At 39.6% G+C, this 12,460-nt stretch overlaps 2 protein-coding genes across 7 annotated transcripts in view; one reads left to right on the forward strand and one right to left on the reverse strand.

The window, feature by feature from the left end:
* LOC145462359 (bridge-like lipid transfer protein family member 2) overlaps positions 1–8,555 on the reverse strand; it is a 274,690-nt gene extending 266,135 nt beyond the window's left edge. For all 6 annotated transcript variants that reach the window (XM_081445856.1, XM_081445860.1, XM_081445857.1 and 3 more), the window contains exons 1-3: positions 8,350–8,555; positions 7,150–7,273; positions 2,755–2,804 (exon numbers count right to left, since the gene is read on the reverse strand). In XM_081445856.1, coding sequence (XP_081301982.1) covers positions 2,755–2,804; positions 7,150–7,273; positions 8,350–8,414 — 239 coding nt within the window. In that variant the 5' untranslated portion in view covers positions 8,415–8,555. The remainder of the gene's footprint in view (positions 1–2,754; positions 2,805–7,149; positions 7,274–8,349) is intronic.
* Positions 1–12,460, forward strand: part of LOC145462449 (cyclic GMP-AMP synthase-like receptor 2) — a 266,104-nt gene that overhangs the window by 248,465 nt on the left and 5,179 nt on the right. The gene's annotated exons all lie outside the window — the stretch shown is intronic.

The raw sequence follows: 12,460 nt of genomic DNA on the forward strand, positions 1-12,460 counted from the left end.
TGAGGCCTGAGAACATGAGAACAAGTTCAACAACCTAAGTTTAGAAGCTGTTGATGACCACCCTACCACGATCAACAAACAAAACTGGGCAATCAATTTATCTCAAAAACCGCTTTCTGCGGCAGAACGTTCCCTCCTTGAGAAGGGCCCTAAGTTTGCTCCAACCCCACGAACTATCCCTGTCAAAGATATCGTCTCCGAAGTTGAAGCCGCCATCGTCTGCCTTCCCGATGACTCGAAGGACGCCATATGAACTACCTCTGCCTCTCTGCTCCACAGAGCTCTACCTCCACCACATAGCAACATCACCAAAGCCGAATTGAAAGCCCTAAAGAACCTTAAAGATGACCATGAACGTGTGATAATGAAAGCTGACAAAGGCAACTGTTTTGTTGTTATGGACAAAACAGACTATGACACAAAAATGGAAGCCCTACTTGTTGACCGTGACACCTACCATCCAGTCGACAAGTCACCATTCTCTAAAATTGAAAAAGAATTGAACAACAGACTCCTCGATCATAAAAGACAAAATAAGATTGATGAATTGACTTATCGCAAACTCCGTTCTACAGACGGTTCCCCTCCTGCCATCCGTGGTTCTATTAAACACCACAAACCGGGCTTCCCTCTTCGGCCGATTGTTTCTTCCATTGGCTCCGCCCTTTACAATACATCCAAGTTCCTTTCGGAAATCCTATCGCCGATACAGAATCACAATGGATATTCTGTTCTCAATTCCTCACAGTTCACCAAAGAAGTGGCTAATATGGAAATCCCTGATGATGAAGTTATGGTCTCATTTGACATTGTGTCGCTTTTCACAGCTATTCCAGTCAACAAAGCCTGTGAATACATTCGGAGCAAATTAAACAATGACAACACATTACGATCCAGAACAATTCTCAGCACAGATGACATCATTTCTCTACTGGATTTCACTCTTTCAAACAATTATTTTGTCTATAATAACTGCATATACAAACAGATCCACGGCTGTGCAATGGGCAGTCCAGTTAGCCCCATTGTTGCTAACCTCTGTATGGAAGTGATCGAGGATTTAGCTATCAGTACCTCACCAGTCCCACCAAGGGTTTGGAAACGATATGTTGACGACAGCTTTGTGATTATCAAGAAAGACACCGTTTCTTCCTTCCACGATACTCTTAACGCCTGTGATCCCAAAATTTCTTTCACAATCAAACTTGAAAACAACGGCCAAATTGCCTTCTTAGACACCTTGGCTTCCAGAAGAAATGGAGTTGCCTTTATTGATATATTTCGGAAGCCAACCCATACTGGCCGTTATTTGGATTTCTCTTCCCATCATGCAAAAGATCACAAAATCAGCACGGCCTCGACCCTCCTGTTCCGGGCATCCAACCTCCCTAGCAGCTTTGAAGGAAAAACACGTGAAACCAATCATGTTAGGGCCACGTTAGAAGCTAATGGTTACCCACCAGCTGTTATTTCTAACATCCTCAATAGGAAGCCACCCCCATCTTCAGTTCCTCCACCAGAAGAACTGGTTTCTATGTTCTTCAAATGGGCTGATCCATCTAATACGTACCAGGCTTTTGCATGTCTCCCTTACATCAGCGGCCTAACCGAGCCCCTCACAAGATTACTCCGCAAAAATGATATCCGAGTTGTCAACAAACCACTTAAAACCCTTCAACAAGAATTCCCGTCACCAAAGTTCAGACAACCCCCAGATTTCCAATGTAATGTTGTTTACAAAATTCCATGTAAAGACTGCCCTTGGGATTATATAGGAGAAACCGGAAGATGCTTCCAAACCCGAAAAAAGGAACATCAACGAAACTTGAAGAACTATTCAACTGGCTCTAATGTTGCCAACCATGCCTGGCAAAACAATCACTCCATTGATTTCAACAATGCCTGTGTCATTGACAAAGGCAATTACCGCGTTCGAAAAACACTAGAATCTTGGCACACAGCAAAAACCGTCGACGCGGATAACAACTCAAAACCGTTGCCTAGGCAATACTCTATTTTATTGTAATCAGGCCTCATTTACATTTTTATCTTCTTGCTTTTTTCACGCTTGTTTTTAGTCTCAATTTTTCGCACCCCATTCGTATATATTTTCGCTTGCGCACCACATTTTTCATTCGTTAAAGGCTATAGACTGATAGCCGAAAGTTTATGTTTTTAATATATTTTTAACCAGAGAACGTTCTTATTCCAATATACCCAACCCATGTTTGTGAGCTCAAATTCCAAAAGAAAAAACCACAGCTTATCAACCAACAATGTGTTGTCTACTTCTTGTAATGTGGCCTGTAGCTGCCTGACATGGGCTGGCAGCACACAAGCAGAATTCATGGTCTGTCTATAAACATTTTCCAAATGAGCATGCAAGAGGTACCCTGAAAACCTACTCAGTGTTCCCAAGGTCTATAAGAAATGAATAAATATAAGTCTGAACCCTAACTCTAATCTTAACCCTAACCCTAACCCTAAGACTCAGTTAAGGCTAAGGTACATGTATTTGATGTGTAGTTTGGCTTAACTCACTCTGTCCTAGCCTTATGCAAATTTTGGTGGACTACATGTATATCTAACACTGCAGAATTTTGATTACTTACCCTGACAATGGCATCACTGTGGCCCCTAAACATCAGTTTTTATCATTTGTTTAGTTTTTGCTTGACATTGGACATCAGAATAACCACCAAAAATAAAAATTAATAAAAACTTTCTATTGCTAATGTGACTATGAAAACTTACTTTGAATCATTCAATGTCCACTTGCAGTGAAGACATATTTTTTCTATCCCCTAACAAGAAAATAATATTACATATCATTTTTATTCAAGGTTACATACAGTGAAGATAGCAATAATAATTATTACAAAGTTTGTTAATGTTTGAAAAGACTTTTTATTTCCCAATCAAATAAAGCCTTACAACATTGCAAAATTCATTGAATGACTAACTTTGGCATGGTGTGCCTCCCCTTTCATCAGCAGAGGACATGAATACCCTTCTCCTGCTCAAATGACTTAGTGGTACTACTAGCTTTCTAAAGATTATCTTTAAAAAGGATTTAAAGTTCCTGCTTTACTACACTTGCATTGGACAAGGAGGGTGAACACTACATATTAAGGAGTCAATGGGGTTACCTGTTTAGCATGTAATGATGTTTTTTTGCTATTGTAACCATAAAAACAACAAAATATGCACTGATTAATGTATAAAAGATGATCCACTTTGAGCATATGCAGTACTTAACGGCCAAAGGGTGTTGCATTTCCGTGAAAAATAACAACATATTTAGGATACAAATGTAAATTTTAGTTCACTTTGACCTCATCTGACACTTCTGGAAAACTTCGATACCATAATACTATGCTTCTCACAGCTTCAGGATTGGGACAGCTGCAACTGCAACAGAGGCCAGTTTATTCAGACATTGGGATGGTGGTCTAGCAACTGCTTCACACTCTACATCAGAACCTCGCCATCCATTCTTCAGAGAGTACCTACAGGTACAGTAGTCTACTAGTCACTGCTAGCACCTCAGTACAGAGCATCTGGAACCCACAGGAAGGACACTGCACTGCTCCAACTACTTAGCTTTATATTGCCTTAAACAGGCAGTATTTGGGAGTTGATTTGAGTACACCTGCCATGTAGCAGTGCATGTAGCAGGCTGGGTGGGAACCTTGACCCACCGTAGCTTCTAGTTACTAGCCAGGTGTAGCATGTGCCACACTTGTTAGCTCAACCATTACCTGTGGGGTGTGTTGCTACCACATTTATTACCATTACTTTGCAGGGTGTGTTGCCACCACCCCTATTTCATTCCCAGGGAGCACCCAACAACCTTAGTCTCATCTATTGCCAAACAATCATGTAGTTTCTTCTGTTCCAAGTAGACTTAACAAGCAAAAAAAGTTGTTAAGTTAACATAATTGTAAAAAAAAAAATCAGAAACTGATTTCATTTCAATCGTGACTTATTTTGCGAATGGGGGTCATCTAATGCTCATTTAACAACCATAAAATCATACAACTACAAACTGGCTAATCTCCTTTTTTACTGCTTACCGCCTAAATACATTATTTCTAAAAGTTTACTGAATAATGGCTTATTTTTAGCTGTTTACTGACTAGGGCTATACCCCATTGACACCCTCATGTATGCAACAAGTACCCATGGCATAGATAATTAGTAAAATATTAACTGCTCAAAAGTAAGTTACCACCTGTCATCTTGTTTCTCGTGAGACAAGGGTCTCATCTCGAGAGGAGAGAGTCTTGTCTCACAACAGCCAGTTAGCTTGCGCGAAAACAATTGATTTCTCGTGACACCGTGAAGTTTACCCTGCGAGAGCATCAAGTTTTTCTGGCTCTTGTTTTACACGCTACTTCAAGAGAAAAAAACTTATACACATGTACTTGCAAGCAAAACACTTAATAAATGGAAGTAATAAAAAATGAACACCAAAAACACAGGCAAAAACTCGCATTCAGCAGTCGTTTTATTTTTTTCCTCGTAGCCCATTGACTTTGCATAAATATGAACGACAGCTTTTGATTGGAAACTTGCTTCACAAGACCCAACACTATCATTGCAAATGAAGAAACTGAATGGAAACAATTTTTATAATCTCTCAAATCAAGACCTTAGTTGAAGTGCTTGAGTAATCGATGAGTAAAGTGCAAATTGAGTGCAGATTATTTTTAGTCCACAGCCAAGTGAATTTGCATATGTGTGCATGTCTTTTAACTCTCTTGTTTTCATGAAAACATTTGATTGCAAACAATATTAAAAATTAACATACCATTGGAAAGAGAACTTTGGTAAATCTGCACAGTGAGTGAGGAAGTGAATTTTGATGACACAACAAATTGAAAATGTGTCATGATACTACACGTTGTGTGATAATAAATGCGCATGAATTAGAAAGATGTGTTCAAAGAGTAAAATGGAATGTGAAATGGAACGCAGTTAGGACATCAGTTTGAATACTGAAAGTTGTGTTGATTATAATTCACTTGTTGAAGGTGCTTACCAAGAAAGATAAAGTCTGTCGAGCCATTGATGCAAAGATTACAATCTTTTGGTCATATTAGTTGTGTTGATGCTGAATTCGCCTAGCCTTCAAGTTAAACAAAGACTGCTGATTGATCGATAGAAGGCTTTTGGAGAACCCTAAAAGAAAAGAAGCGTTTTAAAAATGAAATGGCTTTATAGAAGTTTTAATAGCAAATGCTGCAAGATAAGCTGTGTCACAGAATGCACTTACCGGCAGTGTTAACAACACCCGTCAATCATCCATCAAAAACAACAATTTGGTCCACAGCTTTGAAAATTGTGAACCACTCAAAAACCAAAAATGGTCTATTTTGCTTTTAATCATGACAATGTGAACTCTTTTCAACAATACTTTCCTTCATGTATACAGATGATTCTAAATTAAAAGGACCTACTAAAGTGAAGTTAACGACTTCATTAATCACAACATTCGCTTGGCAAAAGAAGCTGCTACAATCATCAGGAAAAGAAGAAATTTCAGCATACATGTACAGGTGTAAACACTGTGCAGGTGATAAACAATACATTTTTGCTTTAAAACAGAAAAATTTGCGGCATATTCACAGATACCACTCTCAAGCCACGTGTAGAGTTGAAAATAACAAGAGTAATGTTACATCTTTTATAAGCATGGCAAACAACAGAGTTCTGTGGCCAGTGCTCACAAGCAAAGCTTCACCAGAGTGCGCAAAGTTTTGCTGTTGCTGCATGTTTGCTTTCCACTAGGCTATTAAAATTTCGCGAGAAGTTCAAGTAGCCATACTTACAGCTTTTTAAAGCTCTCACAGGATATCTCGTCTGAGGTGGTAACTTACTTTTTGAGTGCTTGGTGCTGTATAAAGATCTCCAATGTGTAAGCAGTAACCATGGCATAGATAATTAGCAAAATATAAACAACTGCACATGTCACACCTCAAATCTGTATACTGTTGAGTTTGAAACATGTAAAGGTCACACTTTTCTTTAGATGCTTTTGATGACCAGTTTTTGACAGGAAAGAAGATGAAAGGTGGGTTCTTACTTTGAGCAGCATTGTACTTCATAAATTTTCTTTTCACACCTACATGCTAATTCATAAAAGATGCTATCGGGTGTTAAGTGTGACAATGTGTTCTCCTCAGTTACAAAGGCTGACAGAAACTAAGGAAATTAAGTATGCCAGTCACAGAGAGGTCAACCTAACCAAATCCAAAACAATAAGTTTACCAATTTTGCATAAAGGTGCACCTCTTGTTGACCCCAGAAAGGCAAACCAAAATAAGCTCAGCCATTGCAGTGCTAAGAATCACTTCATGGGTGAATTGCATCAACTACAGGCAAGTTCACTTGTAACTTCAATGGTCCTTCAAGGATGCTCAGCTATAACAGGTGCTACGTGTTAAAGTGCCACTATGATCAAATTCTCGATACTCAATTTTTTACATTATCATACACAATAGGTCTTTCCTAGATATCTTGGCAAATTTCAATCTATTACAAACACTAGAACTCATGTTTTTTGGACCTTTATTTCCGCGAATTTACAGTCTTGGTTGAGAATTGGAGAAAATGACGTCATTTCCTCAAAAATACCACACAGGTTGAAATTATGATAACAATCAGTACAGCAATTCGCGTAAAGAATAACAAAAACTCTGGCTCATATATTTGTGCAATTTTTTACATTAATTGTCATTATAATTTCAACCAGTGCGGTATTTTTAAGAAAATGACATCATTTTCTCAAATTCTCAACCAAGACTTGGAACAAGGAAATTAATGGAGACCATAAATTCTCAGAAATAAAGGTCCAAAAACCGCGAGTTATAATGCTCATAATGGGTTGAAATTTAGCAAGATATCTAGGAAAGACCTGTTGTGTACGAAAATGTAAAAAAATGGATATCGAGAATTTCATCATAGTGGCACTTTAAGGACATTATTGGTAGCCCTGAGAGTGATAATAGATACTTCATATACTTTCTTTCATATCATATCACTAGAGATTTGACAACTCTTTGGTAAACAGGAGATTTGATCTGGGCAACACACTTCTTGATTAACCAAAAGAGTTGGCACATGGATAATTAGAAGGTCACTTACAATTTTTAATCCATTGTTTAATCTTATCTTGATGCCACTTGCAGCAAATAAACCAAGTGTATCAAGTGTCAGATCCAAGTGTAAGAAAAATTGTGCAAATATCTCAACAAGCCAGGCAAAAAACCTAGGAAAGGATGAAATACACATATCAGGTTGTGGCATTTTGATAGTCATACACGTTAACACTAACTCAAAAATTATCAGAAATACCCCCAGTCTAATTTTGCAACTCACTGTTATTGCCGTTAAAATGGAACACCAGCCAAAGGCTGTTACAGAGCAGTTGTGATTTATGGTATGAATCATGTCTTTTCTCTACATGCACACGAAAACCCATCCGAACCCCAAATTTTTTGAGCCTACATTTTCTTTCTTTGCATATTTTCTTTTGAACTAGCCTTTTCAAGCCCCATCCTAGTATCATCTACATGAAGTGTGGCACAGATCATGTGGGCAATGTTAACATCTATATCCAATGAGCGCTGATATTTGACAACTTGCTCAGTGTCGCATCAGTGAGATTTTTTGGGGTGTCATTCAGAATTCTAAGTGATGCAGGCAGGCTCTTTTTTCCTTTTCTCCTTAAATTATACTTTCTTTCTCCACAATGAGTCTGCTTACAGGCTAGGGAACAGGTTTGAACCTGGGATGGGCTGAATGACTGTTTCCTTAGTGTGTATCAAAAAGTGCAAAAAGGCAAAATTTCTCCCAAGACTTTTGTTCACAATCGTTGGTGACCATTTAATGGCCATTTGGAAAGTCTAAATGATGACCAAGATCGCTAGATGAGGAGACAAGTCAACAGACCTTTAGGCTTGGGTGGTTTGTTTTCCAATAACAGGCTATGTGATATTCTCTATAGATATTGTTCTTTTATCCATCTAAAAAATATTCATTCATATCCACGCGACTACTTGAAAATTTGAAAGCCAGAATTCTCAAGAGTATCAGCAGCAGGTCTGAAATGAAGGAACAAGCCGCCCAAACTAAAAAGGTCTATAAAGGCCCGGATAAATACTATGAATCTGTCAAGCGCTTTCACAGAACTTTAAAAACTGCAAATGACTGTAATAACTGTTCTGATTTGAAAACGGCATTCTGCAGTAAAACCTAACAAAGTCGGAACCTGTCAAATGTAACGCAATTTTCAGTAAACTTTACAAAGCTGTGAAGGCAACAGAATCACCAGACACTACCTACCTTCCAAAGAAGATGGTTACCAACAGCGCCAGAATAACTATTCCCACTATATAGACAAGTATCATGGTAAAGCGTGACTGAAACACTTCATTTCCTTTGCCAAAATCAATCAATCTCTCTCTCTTGCAGAACCTGAACCTCCGAAGTTGCTTCTGTGAGGTAAATACTTTATGTGAGGAAGGGAGACTACATGTTGTCTTGACATGAAGTACGTAGTGAGAATACTTGAATGCTAAATGGACAACCGAGGAATATTAGGAGCGAGTTCCGAGTCGAGCAGTTTTCGGAAATTGTGGGCTATTCCAATATGGCGAACTATACCAATCACATAATATGCGAATTGCCAGTGGTAAAACTATGTTGATCAACAAGACAAGTACGTTTTTATTTACCTGACATAATAAGAATAATGAGTAGAGAGTAAAGCACTGAATTTGACAAATGCTGTGTATTTCTTTAGGTCTCTTCCCGTCTAGTTCGTGAACCACAAATTTGGATAACACTTAAGACGTCTTTGACTTAAGCACAAGAGTTTTAAAATATGTCATTCCTTGAGGACGAATTTTTTTGTTGAGCTCTTGATTCGGTGGATCCCATATTCATAATGATATGGGAGACTATATAGGTATATTTTGCAGGGCGCAGGTTGCAGGTTGAAATTTAATTATAACTGGAAAACCGCTGGCACTCAAAAAGAAACGTGCAGGTGGTAGACTTACCGTGACTGTTACATGACGCTGTTTACAATCGCTCAGAAGGGTGGTTTCCACCTGAGTGCTAAACCCGCCGAAGCGATGGGAGGAGAGTATATTCCTATGATTTTAAGCTTGCAATGAACTGTTTTTGAAGAAACATCTGAAATATCATCTGAAATATCTGCTGAATTTGGTTTCTTCCCTGTGAGTACCAAGATGAAAGCACACAGCTTGTGCTAGCTATATTCCATCGGTTAAAATCTTATATTATTTCAATTCTTTATTTATTTGCTTCATTTGCGGTGGCAATCTGCTGTTGTTACGGGAAGTGTAGCTTACAGTTCTTGTTGACGCTACGCCTAGAGATTTCGAACTCACGCTCTGTTGAAGAGACTCGAGGAGCCCTTTGAGTATTGAAAGATCGAGCGAGGTTCGACTATAAAAATAAATAAAAATACATGTGAAGAACAGCCGAGCGATAAGAAAAATACAGGACAGAATATAAAGACTTAAAAAATGTTTCCTGACTGTAGCGCTGACGGTATCCGGACAACTCGCCCCCTGGACAATTCGCCCCAGCAACTCGCCCCCGATCTTCAGACAACTCGCCCCCGATCCTCAGACAACTGGCCCCCAATATGAAAACACCTACAGGAGTACCCGACGGAGCCGCTCGACAGAAAACCCGCTCGACAGGCTGTAGTTCCGCTGGCTGGGAAATATTAGCATTAGATCATTTACTGGCTGGGATTTTCGTTCAGCGTCTCGCTTGCTAAAAACTGATTTAAAGCACTGTCCCTAACCGGAAAAAACGTGACTTGTTTGTTTTTCCTAGCTGTGACTTCTTCGAAAAAGCAATCAATTAAACTGCTTCCGTCCTGGGACATAAAAAACGCGTGAGTGAGCTCTTAAGTCTAAAGCCTTCCGCCGTGAGAAGATAAACCGCAAGCGGTCGTACTTACTCCCAGCGCCACGCGCTACAAAAATAATGCAAATCAACGCGCGCGCGATGCCATGCCCGAAAATGATGGCTCCATTGTCAGATTATTGCGGTTTATCTTTTTCATCAACCAGTAAAAATTGCATAACATCAGCAGCTGTCATTTTCAATGACGTAATAACACTAGTATCTCGAATGGCCAAATCCGTTAAAAACGTTCTTTTCAATGGAACAGGATCTCCACTCGTTTGTCGTTCCAAAGGCCTGAAGAAGCCGTCACTTCAGAAAACCGCTGCTGGCGCTATTGTGCTGCAAGCAGTCGGCAGTTATAAAGAAACGGTGGAAAGCAACTAGCAGGTTAGTAAATTCATTCCTATAATTCTCTTGCTTGCACACGGGGCAGTGATGGTACATTGTACTGGAATCAGTGACACTCTTCGCTGTATGTTTTGCATTAATTCTTTCATTTATAGACAACTAAATTTAAAAAGGTATCGGCGGCATGAGAACCTAGACTCTAAGGTGTTCATTTACATTCCTCGTTTGCAGTCATTCTGAGTTATTTCGAGGGCTCCGCTGGAAAAGGAAAGAAACGAGATCTGCTGTGAAAGGGACTTGGCGCAGACAAACAAAGCAGCTGGATAAAGGGTAGGCATAATGTTGTGTTTATATGCGCTAGTCGTCTCCATCGGTGGTCAGCTTTTCTCTCTTGATGCTAAAGTATTCAAGTAAAGTGATCTCATTGTACCATACACTCATCGTTTCGCTCATAGCATTTTTGGGTTGCTATAAATCTGCAAATTTGCTTAATCGAAAATTTCCCGAAAGTTCCCGGAAGACGAGGGACAATGGTTTCCCCTCTTTTTCAGTCTTATTGGGTACATTAAATGCCTTAATCGTGGTTCAGTACTAGCATAACGAGTTAATGTTTGTCCTATGGAAAACAAGGGACTATCGCGCGTTGTTCACCAGAAATGGCCGTCGGGTGAATTCATTCCACACTGTTCGCTGTCTCTTTGAGAGAAATGCTTTTGGTGAACTCATTCCGCACTGTTCGCTGTCTCTTTGAGAGAAATGCTTTCATTTTGAGACCCTAAACTTATTAATGTATCGGTGATCATGATTCAAGATTGCCGGGAGTTAATTTACATTTGCAGTCATTCTGAGTCATTTCAAAGGCTGGAGAGAAAAAAAGAAAAGAGACCTCTGCCAGATCTAAGTTCCGCTGAGAAAAGGACTTACCAAAGAGACAAAGCAGCTGCCTTGTGGATAAAGGGTAGGCATATTTGTTTATATGCGCTAGCTCGGACTGCAATGTTGGACATACAACTATCCTCTCTGAGTTAAGATAAAGGGATCATTGTGCCATACAATCAACGCCTCGCTCATAGTACTTTTGTATTGCTTTAAATCAGTGCAACTTTGCGTGATGGAATTTTCCGAAAGTTGCCGGACGACAAGGGTCAATTGTTTGCCCTCTTTTTCAGTCTTATTGGGTACAAGGGACTATCGCGCGTTGCTCACCGGAAATGGTAGTTAAATCATGAAATGTATTTTATTTGGCATAATGAGTAAAATGTTAAAATTGTCTATGTTATTAAAATCTTTGTCATTTAACAAAACTCAAGATTTTACCTTCTTAAACTTTCCTTCAGTTTGTAGTTGAGAAGGAAACAACTTTCGTCTTTCTGTGCGGCTTTCTTTGAGCAAAAATATATCATTTGTCGCCTTTGGTAGTGTTTCACAAGGCTAACTGGTCGGACCTGTAGGTTCTGCGTGTAACCATGTAATAATTGAATTTCCGTACCAGGAACCGAAGGATCTTTCGAAGCCTAAAGAAGACAGAAATCAGCGAAGGATTACAGAACTCGCGATCGTTTGTCATTTTGAAAACACTGCTTTAGAATTGTGAAAAGCTAACTACTAAGCAAGTGTCCGGAAAATATTGCCAAAGTACAATTTGACAGGCGTAACGCGCGATGTGTTTGACTGCGCCAAGCAAGTGAATTTCCGGTAATAAACGCGATCCAAAGCAGCTTTCATTTGAACTCATCGTTGACCTACCAGTTGAGGCAACGGTTTCATTCTGCAAGCTAGTGCCCTGAATTAACTAGAGTCGTGAAATGAATGATCTATCGATGAACTGTATATCAAAATGAACACTTCTGCCAGTTTAAAATTTTTTGACCAAAGAGCGCACGTCTGGACGAACAACTAACGATTGCTTTTGCTGCGAATCCTTGCGGCTTCTGTCGTGAGTCTTTTGCGGTGATCGCCTGACGAACGACTAGCGATTGCTTTTGCTGTGCATCCTTGCGGCTTCTGTCGTGAGTCTTTTGCAGTGATCGCCTCACGAACAACCAACGATTGCTTTTGCTGCGAATCTTTGCGGCTTCTGTCGTGAGTCTTTTGCACTGATTGCCTGACGAACAAGTCACGATTGCTTTTACTGCGAATCCTTGCGGCTTCTGTCGTG

Source organism: Orbicella franksi, chromosome 12 (genome assembly GCF_964199315.1).
Source record: "Orbicella franksi chromosome 12, jaOrbFran1.1, whole genome shotgun sequence".
NCBI lineage: Eukaryota > Metazoa > Cnidaria > Anthozoa > Scleractinia > Merulinidae > Orbicella > Orbicella franksi.